The following is a 16944-nucleotide window of genomic DNA, read 5'->3' on the forward strand; positions in this document are numbered from 1 at the left end:
TGTTTGTCCTCCTCCGAAAGACAAGATTGATTAGCTGGGAGGAACAATGTGGAAGTGGGAGGCCCCCCTCTCTGGACACTGAATGTATGTGCTGGATAGATTTGTCTTGTCAGAGGTGAACTACATGGGTCATCGGGATCTCATGCTCTCTCCCACTCCCTCTCCCATGCTCTCTCTCCCTCTCTCTCTCTCCCCCTCTGTTACTGTGTCTCCCTTGTTCTCTCCCTCTCCTCTCTGAGATGAAGCTCTCCCCTCCTGCTCCTCTCCCTATCTGTTTCTCCCTCTCTGGCGTGTTTCTGTTGCCCTCTCTGCGATGAGTCACTGACACTGGCATTATCTCCTCCACAGGGCTGCAGAATCTGAACCCACGACGTCGCTGCTGAGCCTATTGGGAAATCCTCCCCAAACTCGGACGTCTTCCCGCTCACTGTCTGACGCACTGCACCAGCTGATATGTCAGGCTGAAATATCCACTGTTATTGCAAAATCTACCCCCCCCTTACACACACACACACGCAAAGAGACTGTGCACATGTGTGTGTATGTGTGTGTCTGTGTGAGCAAGAGAGAGCGAGAGAGAGGCGAGCGAACGACCCAGAGAGCTCCAGCAGCAGCAGCAGCAGCAGCAGCAGCAGCAGCGATGGCCCGACACTGCTAGGTGAGGGGGCATCCCAGAGGGCAGGAGACATGTTGGGACAGACGCCCGGGGACCACTGCACTGAATTTCGTTACTATAGCAGCTACTGTAGTAACCATGGAAACGCTATGGAGGACCCTGGTCTGCACTGTCGTTGTCGTCGTCGTCGCGGTTGCCGCCGAGGTCGCCGGAGGTCACAGAGATGAGTCGGCTCAGTCGCAAGGTGAGAGAGAGGAAGCTCGCCGTCCCCCCGTCTCTGTCTGTCTGATTGATGTCTTTCTGTCTTCCTATTCGCTGTCGTGAATCATCGTTAAAAAGAAAACATTGGTTTACTTTCTGTGATCTTGGCTTTACACACCGTTTGTTGCTTTAATTATTTCTGGCCGTTAAACGAGAGAGTAATTTAATGAGCTCGGTTCCCAGACTCAAACCTGGCTTCCATTTGGATGAAGAGGGAGAGAGAAAGGAAAGCCTGTTGAGAGTGTTCAGATTAAATACACACTTAAACACACACACACACACACACACACACACACTTATTTATTATGGATGTTCATTTGCATATGTGATTATGTGTCAAGTGTTATTTGAGTTATGACGTGTCATCTGTTCTCTCCGCACCGACTGACTGATTGAGACACACACACACACACACACACACACACATACATACACTCCAGGCCGGCGGTGTGAACCCGGCTTACACAAATCATGACTTGCCACGTGCCCCCCCACCCCCTCAACCGCTCGGTACCCCTCCAACCCCCCTTCTCTTTCCATACACACACTAAAAGTTGAAGCCCCTCCCCCCTCCTTGAAGGCAGAGGCATAAATTCCCCCCCAAAGTGTCGGTGTCTTGTCACCCAGAAACAAGGCTGTGATTGTGTATTTCCTAAACTTAACCTCTGACCCCCTCCTAGTCATCTGTCTCCTATACTTTACTTCCTTTAAAAAAAAAACCCACCCACCCCTCTTCTCTCCCCCTGACGTGGCCCCCCCACACACACAGACGCACACACACACACGTGAACAGCCTCCGTCTCTGCGTCTTCCAGGTCAGAAACTCACTCATTGTGTCATGGAGCTGCCTGGTGTGAGTCCAGCGGTGAACAGGACTTATCTAGTTGGCTTCTCCCCCCCTCGTGCATCATCACTGCGCTGCGCGTGTGTGTGTGTTGCCGTGTGTGTGTTGCCGTGTGCATTAATCTTCTCACAGTGAGCTCGTGAATCCAGGAATAACAAAAGAAGACTCAAACATATTACGCTGTTATTGCAGAGTCGCAGCCAATACTGTAACAATAAAACTACAATACTCTCTCTCTCTCTCTCTCTATCTCTCTCTCTCACTCTCTCGCTCTCTCTCTCTCTCTCTTGATTCCTGTCCAGGTCTTGGCTGTTATTTTAGCACAAAGGATAAGCCCTTTAAGTCATTTTTAATTAAAACACTCAACATGGCAAATGGAATAATGAGAAAATCACTAAAGGCATAACACACAATGCTTCTCTTGTGTTTGCTCTGGTTCACCGTGTGTGTGTATGTGTGTGTATGTTTTATTAATGTCTGTGGGACATTTGTATCCATTGCTTAAATGAATAGATTGCTATGAGCTGTACGTTATTCCTGTGAAGGTTTGTGCATTCACGGTCGTTTTGTCTTTTAGTTGCAGTGGAAATGAGAGACGGGAACGGAGAGACAAAGTGATTCACTTTGTCCTCCACCCTGTAATTAGCATTACGCGGAGAAGACTTACGCTCAGAGACCCCGTGGTGCTGCAGACAGGCCGGCCCCCCCTCAACCCACCTCAGTTCCTCCACCTTCGCTTATAGGAAGACTCACACACTCGCCCCTGTTTCCCTTAAGGAACACCGTCGAAACCTCCTGTCTTTTGAAAAGCTACAACCAGTGCAATTATGCTTATTTTGTCTTATTGTGAAGGTCCCTCCTCCTTCCTTCATTTCCCTTTGTACCAGTTGACAATGGTGGATCCCTCCCTCCTGATGGCACGGAGGTGGAGGTGGCGTTGAGAAGCCCCCTGGCACGGAGGGAGGAACTGTTTTCCATCTACTGTTTTCACTCAGTGATAACAGAGACCAGGGTGATGCCCCGTCCGTGGGTGGACCCTCACCCACCCACAGGGGCCGTGTGATTATATTATCATCACAGAGGCTGCTGGGCGTCTCGCCCCGTTGGCCAGGGAGTGCCTGCAGTTATATTTAGCCTGCACGTTTCCACTGGCATGCTGTGTTTGCTCTTTGTGTCCATTTCTGCTGCACTTGTAATCAAATGTCATCAAAAAGCAGGTCAGCGTATTTGGGTTGCAGGTGTGGATTCGGAGGAAGGGGAAACTTGTGATGGTGGATTTGAAGGATAAATGGATGGAGAGAGCTCCCATGGTCCTTCTCCACACACATTTGCGGCCAGAGACGTAAAAGGGACATGCAGGACAGACAGAAGATAAACGTCCCTGTCGGTGGAAGCCTGTCATTTACTTTTGCCTCCTTACTTGCTTTTGGTGCCACATTTGGCTAGATGATGGACTTCCAGACGTCTCTCTCTCTCTCTCACACACTCCCCCACACACCCCCCTTCTCCCCTCAACACTCTCAACCTCCCGGTATCACAGCCGCCCAGCCGCAACCTCTCTCAACGTGTTATTGTCACTATCCAGGCCTCGCCGCCGTATCGCACAACCGCTTCCACCGCGTCCGCAAAGACGTTAACCTCGAGGTGTGGAGACTCGCCGCTCCTCCACATAGTTCCCACGGAGATTCAGAGCCGCACTTCTGAAAGGGCTTCCGTTCCGTTTACGACTTCTAAATGTGGCTAAACGCGGCTGGATGACTGTATTTGGTCCGAAGGCTGAGCACACGGTCCCACGCAGGCCCAGTTGTGGGGGTGAGGGGGTTTAAACGTGTGAGGTCTCATTAACGTCTCCCTTTGAGTCCTGTTACATCTACTTCATTAACACCCTCTTCTTTATTCTCTCTGGGAGGCTTTTCCGGTTTGCTTTTAAAAGGCTTTCCTGTATTTTCCGCCTCCGCCACCACCACCACCTGCCTCCTCTGCTGCGGTTTCTGTGAGAGCAGGATGTGTTGTGGGAAGTCGCTGGGAGCTCTTACCAACGTTTTTCGGGAGCGATGCTGGAGATAGGAATAGAGTTTATGCTTTGTTTTGTTTGTTCAAAAACCCTGACCCATCCATTGCCTACAGAGCGGTTTTTCCTGGCTCAGACTTATCCGGCTCTGTATCAGGGAACTCTGATCTCCGGGAGTTTACTTTGTGTGGGAAGAGGCTGCCTCTCTACCAACCCAGGCCAAAGGTTTGATGAAATCTGGACTCATTTGCTCGTGACCTTTCCTTGTTAGTTAGCTGTGGTTGGCTGTTTTTGAGCTGTGTGTGTGTTTGGACAATAAATCTCCACCAGGCTCCAGCGCAGACTGGGAGAGACAGGAAGTATACAGTTTCAGCGTAACCATGGCAATAGCCGGCCGTCTTGTGTGGAAAAAGGGGGGTCTGCAAGGTTCTCTGTGCCAATTGGGTTACTTAGCGAAATGAAGAAGAAAGAAAAAAATAAGCAACTCCCAAATGTGCAACTGTTTCTGATTACAGTCAATTACCTTCAATTGAATTCTGAACTCATAATTCTCTTTCTCTCTCTCTCTCTCTCTCTCTCTCTCTCTCTCTGCTTCTCCAGCTGCTTTCCTGTCCAGTATAGGCCAGTATGACATTGCCATCCCAGTAAGAGTAGGACCCGATGGACAGACGCTGGACACACAAACGCCGTCCCATCACCCACAACGCCACCGACGAAGGAGACGCAGCACTGAGGACAAGCCGCCGGAAGCTGTACGATCCAGTCTGTTCATGGCTTCCGTTCATATCTCTTGAGTCTGGTTTGGCAAACTCATCTCTCTCTCTCTCGCTCTCTCTCTTTCTCTCTCTCTCTCTCTCTTTGTTGCCCTTCGCAGCTTTTCTACCAACTGGCCACAACGCGTAACAACTTCCTGCTGAACCTGACGCTGCAGGGAACCCTGCTGTCTCGGCAGTTCAAGGTGGAGTACTGGAGGAGGGGACGCTTAGCCTGGAGCCACCCGTACTCCTCCCACTGCCACTACGCAGGCCACCTCCAAGACCAACCGCACAGCAGCAAAGTGGCCCTCAGCAACTGTAACGGCCTGGTGAGACTCAAACCCGCAACTCCCGTGTCCGACCTCTACATCAGATCGTGCTGTATTGTGGATTTCGGCGCGGCAGAAGCGTTTGGTGTTTCCCTGCTTCGCCTCACTCCAAACAGCAGGCCGCACAATAACAATTGTATACACAGCTGAGGATTAGATGTGTTCATCCAGCGTTAATAAGCCGCACACGTAATTACCGCGGGTCAGAGCAGCGTGGGTAACCTCAGCACCGCGCGGGCCTGTGTGTCCAGGGGAGCATCACTAACTTTATTAGGAGATTAAATACACTGAAAGTTCACCGCGCCGAGTTAAAGGGAAACACTCGCCCTGACCCCCAGAGATCCACGCCGGAATCAAAGGAAGTGTCAGCGTATCGCTCCCGGCTTTCGCTCTCGTCTTTCTCTCTCACGCTCTCCCTTTGTGTGTGAGTGTGTGTGTGTGTGTGTGTGTGTGTGTGTGTCCTCCTCCTCCCTGGTGGCTCCGCAGTTCACCCGCAGAGGATCAAAAGTGATGGAGCCGTCTGAACATATTATCTCTAATAGATACGATATAAAGCCATGCAACAACTTTAACCTTTCCAGCTCTCATAATATAATACAATATAATACATTAAGATTCCACATTGGCGGCCCCTTAAAGCCGATAACTGTAGCTAAGTTGATTATTGTGAACTCAGTATGAAGTAATAACAGCTGGAGAACTGAACTCCCATTCTGTCCTTGTTTATGTTGAATGAATAATATTCATCCTTCTCACTAAAGAGCCCTAAAAGCTACAAATACTGTAATGAGAGGTTGTTACAGACGTTTTAATCCGCAAATTCACACCGAATTAAGTTTATTTGCCCCCGCGCCGGTTCCCAGCCCGCACAGAGACTCTTTTAAAAACCGTGAAATACTGGGAACAAGCGATTCTTTGGACTTTGGACCCCCAGGTGTGCAACCGGAGCCATAGGTGGGGAAGGAGGCGGATTACAAAGAAAGCAAACAAAGATGTAACAACAGAGGAAGAGACAGAGACAGTAACCCAGTCGTGATCCAGTAAGAGGATCTTAAGTCTGTAATGATGTCACATCTTTACTTATGTGTCATTTTAGACGAGTACAGGCAGATGAGACTGTTGTTGCCTTTGTGGATTTTATGTTTTGCCTGTTACACACTCTTTCTGGCAACGTGATGCACAAGAACAGCCTTTTTTTGGACATTTGAACCCTTCTGTCCTCCTAATTTCAGCTGAAAAATAATGTTAAAAAGGCATTACAACTTCCTGAAACCAAGGCCATGAGCGTGATTCCTCTTCCTCTCTTCCGTCCTGCAGAAGGGGTTGATTGTTGCCGGGGGAGAGGAGTACCTGATCGAGCCCCTCGTCGTCTCACCATCAAACCAGACCCGGATGGAGGCGGGGGAGAGGGCGGAGGGGCGCCCCCATGTGGTCTACAAGCGCTCGTCGCTCCGCCACCAGTACATGGACCAATCCTGTGGAGTCATCGGTAAGAGCTGACCCCGCGCTGCGTTCAGGTCCCTTCATTAGACAAACGTCAACGTCTCCATGAGTGGCATGGTAGCAGCTTCAGCCCAGGAAGCCCACCCAAAAAATGGAGGAGGTTTGATTCCAGCAGCAGAAGATTGCGGTTGAGTTGGAGCTCCCAGTTGTGAATGGGTGTGACCCAGTATGTGTTACAGGGCGTTTCTGAAAAAGAGCACAAATATGCTCAGAAAAACCATCCCATCCCATGACAAACCTTCAAAAATCCAACTTCTGCTGCTTCTCTCCTGCTGTGTGGAGACGCCAACATGTGCTGCTTCAGAATCAGAACCTTCAACCGTGTCATTAAAGCAAATAAGTGTGTTTTCTGACGGTCCGCGTGGGTTCCTCTGCGTTGTTCTGTTGCGGCCTCCCTCAGACGAGAAGCCGGTGAAGGGCGCGTCGTGGTGGCAGCGGACCCTGCAGAAGACGCCGCCGCACCACGCGGGCCGCGGCCAGCTGCCCCTGAAACGCTCGGTCAGCCGCGAACGCTACGTGGAGACGCTGGTGGTCGCCGACAAGATGATGGTGGGCTACCACGGCCGTAGGGACATCGAGCAGTACATCCTGGCCGTCATGAATATTGTAAGTTTCACAAGATAAAAGACACACAAGCGCATAAAAACAGAGAAATATTTCATTTTGCACAGATGTTTTTTTGTTTCCTTCGACATTTTTGACTCTGTTTGCTCACTGGCTCACTTGCAGACAGGCTTAGGTTGTATATCATCGTAGGTGCTATTTCTGTCCCTGCAGATCACTCCACACACAGTAAATCACTTAAACCCACACACACGTACACACACACGTACACACACACACCACACACACACGCATGCAGGCGTTTGGAATGCATTTAATGAAAGGTTGGCCAGCTGCTATTGTTCCAGAGCAGGTTGCATCCGGACGCACAAACCAGCGCCGTGTCTTTAGTGCTCCAGATTACAGCAGTCACCTGTAATGACAAGTGTGTGTGTGTGTGTCTATATGAGTGGTTCCTTTGTGTTTACTACCGCTGCTGCGTCAACTCATACTTGTCTTTACATGTGAAGCTCAGGATCTACGGCCTTTTAGTAACAACTGGTCCTATAGATCTGAATGTATGTATGAATCAGCTGTGCACACCTGCTGCCAAGCTTTCATTTGGTCCGAAAAGATGGTAGTTTGTACTGTAATCAGATTTTATAGCACTCAATTTCCTCGCCGTCGTGCTTTGTCTTGTCTTTGATTATAGCTTCACGTGACAAAATTGCTAGACACCAAACCGCAGATGGACAATCAATGGACCAAATGAAAAGGCAGAAGCTGTAATGTGGTAGAAAAAGTTCCGAGCAATTGATAGAAAGTCTCAAAGCCAGATGGATGTGCCAGAGCAGAAACTCTTCCTCGTCCTCTGCCTCAGCCTCAGGCCTCTGTGTAGTTTTGGGTCAATCTGTCGGCGTATCAGCTGTTTTTAAGACTGGTTTTTTCTTGTTTCCCTGGAGGTCAGGTTGCCAAACTGTTCCAGGATTCTAGCCTGGGGAATGCAGTCAACATAGTGGTGACACGGCTCATCCTGCTCATGGAGGACCAGGTAAGAACGGTTTCATCCCCTCTCCTCTCCTCTCTAATCCCTTGTTCCCTCTCTGTCCCCTCTCTTTCTCTCTCCATCTGCTTGGTCCTCATTTCCACGCGCTGTCTGCCCAGCCTGGACGAAAAACACCCGTCCAGCCAGCATCTATGAGCTCCTTGTTTGTGTCAAATTATTGGCTTAAGTGTCTTTCCTCCACCACTCCCAGCGGAGCCCGAGTTTGTAAGTGGGTCCCTGTGAGTGGCGGCCATAATGAAAGCAGTGAGTGGCGGATGTAAGGCTGAGATGGAGAGCCGGAGAGAGAGAGAGATGGGTGAGGAATGGTGGAAAAGTGAGTGGAATGAGGGGAGTCTGTATCTGCCAGACAGATGCGGCTTTGTGACCGCTCTGCTTGTTCCCGGCCATGAACGGTGACCTCTCAGGCCGTCGCTATGACGCACATCCAGAGCTTAGAAATATATATGTGCAGAGAATATCAGCGTCTCGATCTAAAGCACAGGGCGTTAGGAGGACGGCGAGGTATCGGATGACCTGGCTCTTTGCTTCAGCGGGCAGCAGACAGAAGGGCTCACATCTGAACGTGGCTTTAACACACGTTCACAGTATATGAACACGCTATCACAACATGGAAACATCAACCTGCCTCTTTCTCCAGCGTCTGTCTGCTCTCTTTGAAGTCATTTGAAAGGGAATTGTGGGAAAATGACGCTTGAACTTGAGTTAACGGTTGATTAAGATCGTCTATAATTTATATATCCAGACGCTGAGAGGGCATACCTCCATCAACCCTGAACAAGTGCACTATTTGGGTCTGATCTGGACCAAATTGCACCTGTTGATAGTCTTAACTTGGTAGAAAATCAACAAATGCCCAATAACACAATGGTGCATTGGAAAATCTGATCAAATGGAGTAAATGTTTCATTACTGGTCCTGAAGATGAGACGCAAAATATGTTTATCCAACTATCCCAGTGGATCCTAATCTATCTAAGTACAGCGCAGGTACTAAAGCTCTTTGAGTAAAGCCTCACAATCTGGTCCGTATCAGCTCCAGTATTTCTCTTTTTTTTCCGCGCTGTTATTTTTGTATGTTATGAATGAGGTAACGGGAATTCAAATGATACAAAATCCACTTGAGAATTGACATCACAGCAAAAGTTAGAAGTTCAGCTCATAAATTTGGTAAAAAACTGAAAAGTGCACGACCTCGGCAGTGAGCAGCGGCATCCGAAAACAGCGCCATGGTTACCGACCGTATTAACCTGCCGTTAATGCCGCGCGGGAAGACAGAGAGGCGGGCGAGACGTGCCCGCTCTGTCCTCGCGTTGACCTTATAGAGCCCTGACGGGTGAATCACGCTGAATTACGCTGCGGCTTAGCGGTTTCCTCAAATCGCCGTCTTATTAGGGAACGTTTATGATTCATACTTTTTATCCAGCCGCCCCGAAACCGGGCCCCCGCCGCGCGCTTCACCCCAATCCCAGCTGATCGTCATCTGACAGAGCAAAAGAAAGGAATAAATAAACGAGGGGATCATTAGCGGGCGGGCAGCATTAGCGTTGTTATTCTTACTCCCCGGACCATTGAGGTTGAGGTCGGGACAGGACCGTAGGCAGTCTGGCCCAGGCGGTTCTGTTTGTCGGTTTCCAGGTCTGAAAACGGCAAGCTGCCCCTGGAAAGGAAACACGGGCCTGCAGCGGGGCCCAAGAATGAGGGACTGTGGGATGAGACAATTGCTAGTTATGTCACCACATGCATTCCTGGGTTACGAGCTCTCGCCAGCTGTGGCCGGCGCAGCACTCCCCAACTCTTTGCTGTCATAATACTAGAAAGCACCTTCCCTCTAATCCTAGCCTGCACATCAGCGGCTTTGATAAGGTGCAGCGAGGCTTCTTGAGAGCCTTTTTTCTCCTGCACGACAACCAGATTTTGGTCATATAGCCTCACTTGGATGGATGTGGAGGGGTTAAGTCAGTTTTCAGTCACAAAAGTCACAAAAATAAAGACTTGAGACGTCACTTGGGCTTGTTTACATTGATTGGGAACTATCCTAGATGCTTCCTCAAGCTCTTGTTTGTTTGTCTCTGTCTGTGTGTGTGTGTGTGTGTAGGGGGGGAGTCCCAATGCCAGGGAGGGGTTGGGTAGACATCCAGAATTCCTCTTCTCCACAACTGTGTGGCAACAGCGATGTTAACTTGCGGAATAGGCTGCACAATATCAAGTTTGATGCACGTTAGATTGTGCAAGGAGTTCCTGGTGAATTATAGCACTACAAAGAGCAATAAAAAGCCGTGGAGGCAGGAATACATCATCTACACGTCGTAATTTATAGCAGCAGTCATATTGTGTTATTTTGGTCCTAAAAGTCTGACTGTTAACGTTTGTTGCAGGCGGTCTTAGATCATCAGAGCAGGAAATTGGCCTTTGATGATCTCGGCCTCATAGTGCGATCGAGGCCCCCCTCACTGCGCTGCAACATCCTGAAAATTACAGCTCTGCACTGACTTTCCTCACACGTCACATATTTCTTTCCTTCTTTCTCTGTTCCAAAATAGAAATGGTTTACAGATTATTGTTTATGAATCGTTTGCTGGCAAGTTACAGAAGTTGTTCTTTTCTCTTTTTCGTCCCTCAAACCAGCCCACACTGGAGATCAACCACCATGCTGGGAAGTCTCTGGACAGTTTCTGCAAGTGGCAGAAATCCATCCAGCACCGGAGCAGCTACGGGAACGCCATCCCAGACAACGGGATCGCTCATCACGACACCGCCGTGCTAATCACCAGGTCGGGAATCCTTCACCTTCTATTCTAACTCTGGCTTCAAAGTTCAACCGTTCCGTTCCCACCGCAGCTCCGAGCGAATTACGAAGTGAAAACGTGCTTTGTCCGCTTCCTCCTGTCCAACTAAGGGTTAAAATAGTTCAGACTCTGAGCTGAATTCTTGCATTCCCAGTCCTTCCCCTCATAGGCTTCCATTCACGCCAAGTCCGAGAGAGTTGGGCTGTATCTTGTCCTGTCTGGGGTGACGAAAGCTGGAGCTGCTCTGCCCGGCTCAGCATCTGGAGAGCGAGTGAATAAAAGAGAGATATGAAGAGGGGGAAAGGGAGACACACTGACAGATTTATACACATTTTTTTTTCTTATATTCGTTGAAGAGAGCAGCCCCTGAGAACTCAAGAGCGAGACGTTGTGAAAGGGACGAGGGAGAAAGAGAAGCAGACAACATTGGTAGAAGCGTATTAAACAGATAAAACACTGATGCTATTGACTGAGGAATGTGCACCAGCAAAACAGCACAGCAGCAACGGTCTGCTCATAGTCATCTGCTGCTGTTGCTGCTGCGTCTGTAACAGGGCCGGGCACAGTGAGGCGTCTAAATGAGTTACACCGCCCAGACGCAATGACACCGCTAAGTGTTTCCAACCAAATGTTTTATAAGCTGACACTCAGGCTCAGCTGGGCTATTTTCACACTGGACGTTAACAAGTTTAAAGCGAGTTGGGGACAGACGGACAATGGTCGTGTTTGGTTGTTGGTGTGTGTGTGTGTGGTTTGGACGGAGGCTCTGTGAGAACAGTTTGGTTTATCAAGCGCAGGATGGAAAAGGTCCAGACAGATGACACTGCTGTGACCGTCCTTAATTTCCTGCCATTGTTTTGAAAGACTATCAGTCTGCTATCGCTTCTGTCCACTGTCTGTCCATAGGCACATGTGTGTGTGTGTGTGTGTGTGTGCGTGTGTGTGTGTGTGTGAGAGAGAGAGAGAGTCACTATTAATGCATTAATACGGGTTCATCTCCCCTCCTGTCTGTAGGTACGACATCTGTATCTACAAAAACAAGCCCTGTGGAACTTTAGGTAAGAGCATCTCACATTATAATTTAATATGATAATCACACACATACACGCACCAATAGCACATTATTCACTCTCTCACATGATTTCCAATATGCACACACCCTCACACTCACACACACACACACTCAAGTGGAACACGTGTTTAATCCCATTACAGTGAATAAATGTTAGGATCATTACTTACTTACTTGCAGACCGCACCTAACTATGTGTATGCTTATTGTTCCTGTGTGTGTGTGTGTGTGTGTGTGTGTGTGTGTGTGTGTGTGTGTGTGTGTGTGTGTGTGTGTGTGTGTGTGTGTGTGTGTGTGTGTGTGTGTGTGTGTGTGTGTGTGTTGCTGTGCGTGTTTGTGTGAGACAGGTTTGGCTCCTGTTGGAGGAATGTGTGAGCCAGAGAGGAGCTGCAGCATCAACGAGGACATTGGCCTGGCAACAGCCTTCACTATCGCCCATGAGATAGGACACACGTGGGTAACACACGCACATGCACACGCACACGCACACGCACACGCGCACACACACACACACACACACACACACAGGTCCTTTACTTCATCATAATGTTGATGTCAATATGGAACACACGCTGTTAAACATACTAGCTAAGCACATCGCTAGCCTTAAAGAGACAGCACCTTAACTTAAGAGAGCACGTTGTCATTCAGCGTGCACTGCGGTGCCACAGAAAAGGAGAGTAGCAGTGGATTGATTTGTTTTAGTAGACCCATGACTTTCTTTACAAGACCTTTTCTCTTTTAATAGAGAAAGTCGCTTATTGCTTTAAAGTTTCTTGAGACGAATTTCACAAGAAAAAAGGGAAATCCAGACTTTTCATTTGTGCAAATCCTCAGTTTGATGTTGACCAGATTAAAGACTTGGACACCAAAACTCATTGTGCCGCGTTGAAGCGTTTTGTACAGATTTCCAGAGCCACAGATTTAATTTCACAATGTTGTGGAGACTTTGGCCCTGTAACCCAGTCAGCATGCGGAGGAACAGTTAATACCCTCTGTTGTCTCCTGGAAGAAGAGAAGAAACCCCCAAACTCTCTGCCAGATCCTGCTCTGCCGTCCGTAATGGAGCGAGCGTGTGTGTGTGTGTGTGTGTGTGTGTACGTGTACGTGTGTGTGTGTGCAGGGATCGGCGAGGTGTCTCATATCAGAGCAGACCCCCTCTCACACAGAGGTGCTTCTTAGATTACGTCTCTTCAGCTCGGCGAGGCTTCTTTGATCGCCTGCGCCATGAGTCACTTCCATCCATCGCCGAACGTGTTAATGGCTGCAGAGCGTCTCTCATCACGCACTATTTATACGCCAGCAGAAGAAGTTACATGCGGGGCTGGAACATGCCTCTGTTTTTGTATCCCGATCCCTTAGATACTCGGTAAACCTTTACTCATTGTTCTGGCACACAGTCACTCCCCTCACTTAGTTACTGTTGGTGTATTTGTAATCACATACACAGATTACACACTCGAAATCTGTTTTTCTCCAGGGAAAACCAGTCATCCCGGTTATTTTTAGGAAGTGATTGAGATTCCCTTTTGTGGTGTGTACGCGCTCCAACAGTGCTGCGAGGTGTTTAGACAGATGGCTGATCCATCGGGGTCCGGCCTCCCTAATGGGGAGCACAGGTAACTTTCGAGTATTCAGATCCTGGGGCTGTCTAGACAACATGACTGGGCTTTTATTATTGCATCCATTCATGTGTGTGTGTGTGTGTGTGTGTGTGTGTGTGTGTGTGTGTGTGTGTGTGTGTGTGTGTGTGTGTGTGTGTGTGTGTGTGTGAGACAGATTCTCCAGCTGCAGAACATTCGAAAGCTGGTGTCGTATTGTTTTCTTTCATTTCCATCACCTGAGTGTGTTAATCAGCTGAGCTACAGACCTACAAGAAGTGTGCGTCTTCTTCTGCTGCTAAGTGCTTTAATATGCATTTGAAAGAGAGTGCAGAGACGCCAGTAAAACGTTTAATCTAACTAAGATGTTTACATGCCTGAGGAAATCAATTTACAACCGCATAATCTCTGTGTGTTCCTCAGAGTAAGTACATGTCAATTCATGCTGATTTTCAATTTTGTTATGGTGTGTTGAAGACATTTGAATGAATTTATCGCTTCAATTGTGGTTATAAACAACATTTTATAGTGCATCCAAACAGCTTTTAACAGTATTTATGTGTTTGTTTCTTATTAGCACAGAGGCCTGTGTCTCTGTCGTGCTGTCGTTTCTTGTTATGATGTTTCCCTGTGCCCCTGAGAGGGTTCAACAAGGATGAAAAACAAATAAAATTTAATTAAACTGACACGAACTGACAGCTGTGCGACAAAAGTCTTTATTTTTCTGTCCCCACCCCTGCTGCAGAGTCTCTTAAGCGTCCACACCGCCTCAAACTCGTCTGCAATGTGTCATTCCGGACTTTAGGTTTGGGATGAACCATGACGGCGTGGGGAATGCCTGCGGCTCCCGCAGCCAGGACACGGCCAAGCTGATGGCCGCCCACATCACCATGAAGACCAACCCGTTCGTCTGGTCCGCCTGTAGCCGCGATTACATCACCAGCTTCCTGGAGTGAGTCAGATACGGACAGAACCACAAATAATTTGGGAATTAGAGGTTTGGTCATAACATTCAAGCTGTGGATGGACTCTTTTGACTATTTCAGATTATTTAACTGCATTTCGGTTAAACCCCTCTGCTTTGTGTATTTAGCTCCGGTATGGGCTCGTGTCTGAACAACATCCCCCCCAAGCAGGAGTTTGTGTACCCCACCACGGCGCCGGGTCAGGCCTACGACGCAGACGAGCAGTGCCGCTTCCAGTATGGCGTCAAATCCCGACAGTGCAAATACGGGGTGGGTGAGCGCTCGACCCGGCACCTTCTCTCCCCTCTTTCATCCTTCATCCACAGCTTCCTCTCTCTCCTACTCTCTTCCCCAAATCTCCTTGTTGCTTCAAACACAGAGCTTTGATTTAGATCAGGGGGGGACCTGATTTTGTCTCCAAAAGCCCATTATTATCCAGTTTTATGTTCGAGAAAACAGCGGAAGCCCAAAACGGATCAGGTAGGATTACACATTTAGGATTTATTTGTTAAACTTCGATGAATCAGTCGCAGTGATATCCCCATTTGGCCGGTTGACGCCAATGTTGTGAAACTTTCCGTAGCATTCTCACTTTCGCCGTCCCGACAACGGATCAGATTATCGCTCTCGGTCTCATGTTGAGCTCATATTCATATTTCTCCTTCTCTTTCTCCTCTGTGTTGACATATTTTTGGACGTCCATCCAAATGAAACCACGTCGACTGTCTTTCTATTTTTGCTCTGCTGATTATTATTATCATCAGCAAGTTTTTTGTTTTTTTTTGCTTGACAAAACCTTTCGGCTACTTTTAGCGAATAGCGTGGACTTTTATTGCGTGGTCAACTTTACGGGGCCATCTGCGGAGCGAAGGGACATCTGGAACAGCGGACTCCTTTATAGACTCATTATTGTCGATGCTATGTGGTCAGGGCATATGTATTCAATAAAACACAGCCCCATGTGTTTTAGCCATCGCTGCTACACCAGAGGGAGCAGAGAGGAAGGTGAACAAGAGTGTGTCTGCCTCATGCTCCGCCGGTCAGCCCACTGCTGTCTCCATAATGTGCTCGTATAGAAACACTGACGGCCTGCCTCTCTATCTCTCTCTCTCTCTCTATCTATCTATCTATCTATCTATCTATCTATCTATCTCTCTCACTAATGTAGGAAGTCTGCAGCGAACTGTGGTGCATGAGCAAGAGCAACCGCTGCATCACCAGCAGCATTCCGGCTGCAGAAGGAACCATCTGCCAGACCAACACCATAGAGAAAGGGGTAAATCCCGGGTTGAACCATGACAAAATGTGTTAGTTTTAAGAGTTTTGCACTGTTTAAATAGTGTAAGTAGTAGGTTGTGTTGATCTAAACAGGGGGTCTTATGTTCTGAAGCATTATTTGACATTTCCGCTTGATTAAAAACACAATATGCAGTATGTATCATGCCTGTGTGTGTGTGTGTGTGTGTGTGCGTGCTGCAGTGGTGCTACAAAAGGATGTGTGTGCCTTACGGGACGCGTCCGGAGGGTGTGGACGGGGGCTGGGGGCTGTGGTCCCCCTGGGAGGAGTGCAGCCGGACCTGTGGAGGTGGAGTGTCCTCCTCCGTCAGACACTGCGACAGCCCCAGGTACAGCACCTCCCCCTCCTCTTCTTCTTCCTCTTCCTCTTTGGGACTTCACTCATCCATGTCCAATATGTTCCTACTTTGGCCAGTTTGAGTCCTCATCACGCCCAAGTTTTGCCTGGTTGCAGGTGGAGGAGCACAGGTGCGAGTAATGACACTAACGAGGGCGCACACACACACACACACACACACAGCCGTCGTTAGTGTTATGAGTGGCACCTGTGCAGCTGTGTCAGTCTGGGCCGCAGACTTTATGGCGTATGAAATCACTCAGAAAGCCTCATTACAGTACAAATTACTCTGTGATCTCTGAATAGAAACACACAGTCCCCATCTTGAACCGATTGAATTGAGAAGTAGACAAACAGAATAGAAAGAATTCAGACTTGATGTAGCACTTTTGAAGACTTCATCAGCCAATTATAGCGAAACAGGAGGGAATACAAAAGAATAAAGATAAAGCTTTTGTTTGACATGGTCCAGACATTTGTTTTGTGAAATTCTGTCTTTTAATCCAAATTAAAATTGTGGAAAAACTAGTTAGGCGTAACGGGGCGTGGCTTATGTAGCTGGATACAAGGAATCCACGGAAAACAAAGGAATTCTGATTCTACGACTTCTAAAGTTATAGGCCAAAACGTAAAAGTCGTGATAACAGCGCCATCATCAGGCAGACTGGGGCCAAACTTGGAACTGTGTCTGATAGACAAACGAAGCGGTAAAAAGACAGATGTGCGGACTGAAAACACACAGACGGGGCAGATGAGGAGGAGGAGGAGGAGGTCAGAAGCTGGTGTTTGTCTGGTGACGTGATGGAGGGTCAATGGTGTTAAATTGTACTCAGATGTGACTGACTGTCGCTACGTGTTTGGTTGCAGGCCAACCATCGGTGGAAAATACTGTCTGGGAGAGAGAAAACGCTTCAGGTCCTGCAACATAGACGTGAGTGCTCTTCATCGTCATCATCATCA

The 16944-nt window shown here is 48.4% G+C and overlaps 1 protein-coding gene across 1 annotated transcript in view; it reads left to right on the forward strand.

The window, feature by feature from the left end:
- adamts10 (ADAM metallopeptidase with thrombospondin type 1 motif, 10) overlaps positions 1-16944 on the forward strand; it is a 36633-nt gene that overhangs the window by 4455 nt on the left and 15234 nt on the right. The window contains exons 2-15 of the mRNA XM_076151414.1: positions 349-860; positions 4333-4484; positions 4607-4816; positions 6134-6305; positions 6720-6925; positions 7830-7913; positions 10553-10698; positions 11728-11771; positions 12133-12238; positions 14192-14338; positions 14480-14621; positions 15520-15627; positions 15831-15976; positions 16852-16915. Of these exons, the coding sequence (XP_076007529.1) occupies positions 755-860; positions 4333-4484; positions 4607-4816; positions 6134-6305; positions 6720-6925; positions 7830-7913; positions 10553-10698; positions 11728-11771; positions 12133-12238; positions 14192-14338; positions 14480-14621; positions 15520-15627; positions 15831-15976; positions 16852-16915 (1833 nt within the window). The 5' untranslated portion in view covers positions 349-754. The remainder of the gene's footprint in view (positions 1-348; positions 861-4332; positions 4485-4606; positions 4817-6133; positions 6306-6719; positions 6926-7829; positions 7914-10552; positions 10699-11727; positions 11772-12132; positions 12239-14191; positions 14339-14479; positions 14622-15519; positions 15628-15830; positions 15977-16851; positions 16916-16944) is intronic.

This window comes from Genypterus blacodes, unplaced genomic scaffold (assembly GCF_046128005.1).
Source record: "Genypterus blacodes isolate CSIRO-AG114 ecotype Tasmania unplaced genomic scaffold, CSIRO-AGI_Gbla_v1 ptg000054l_1, whole genome shotgun sequence".
NCBI lineage: Eukaryota > Metazoa > Chordata > Actinopteri > Ophidiiformes > Ophidiidae > Genypterus > Genypterus blacodes.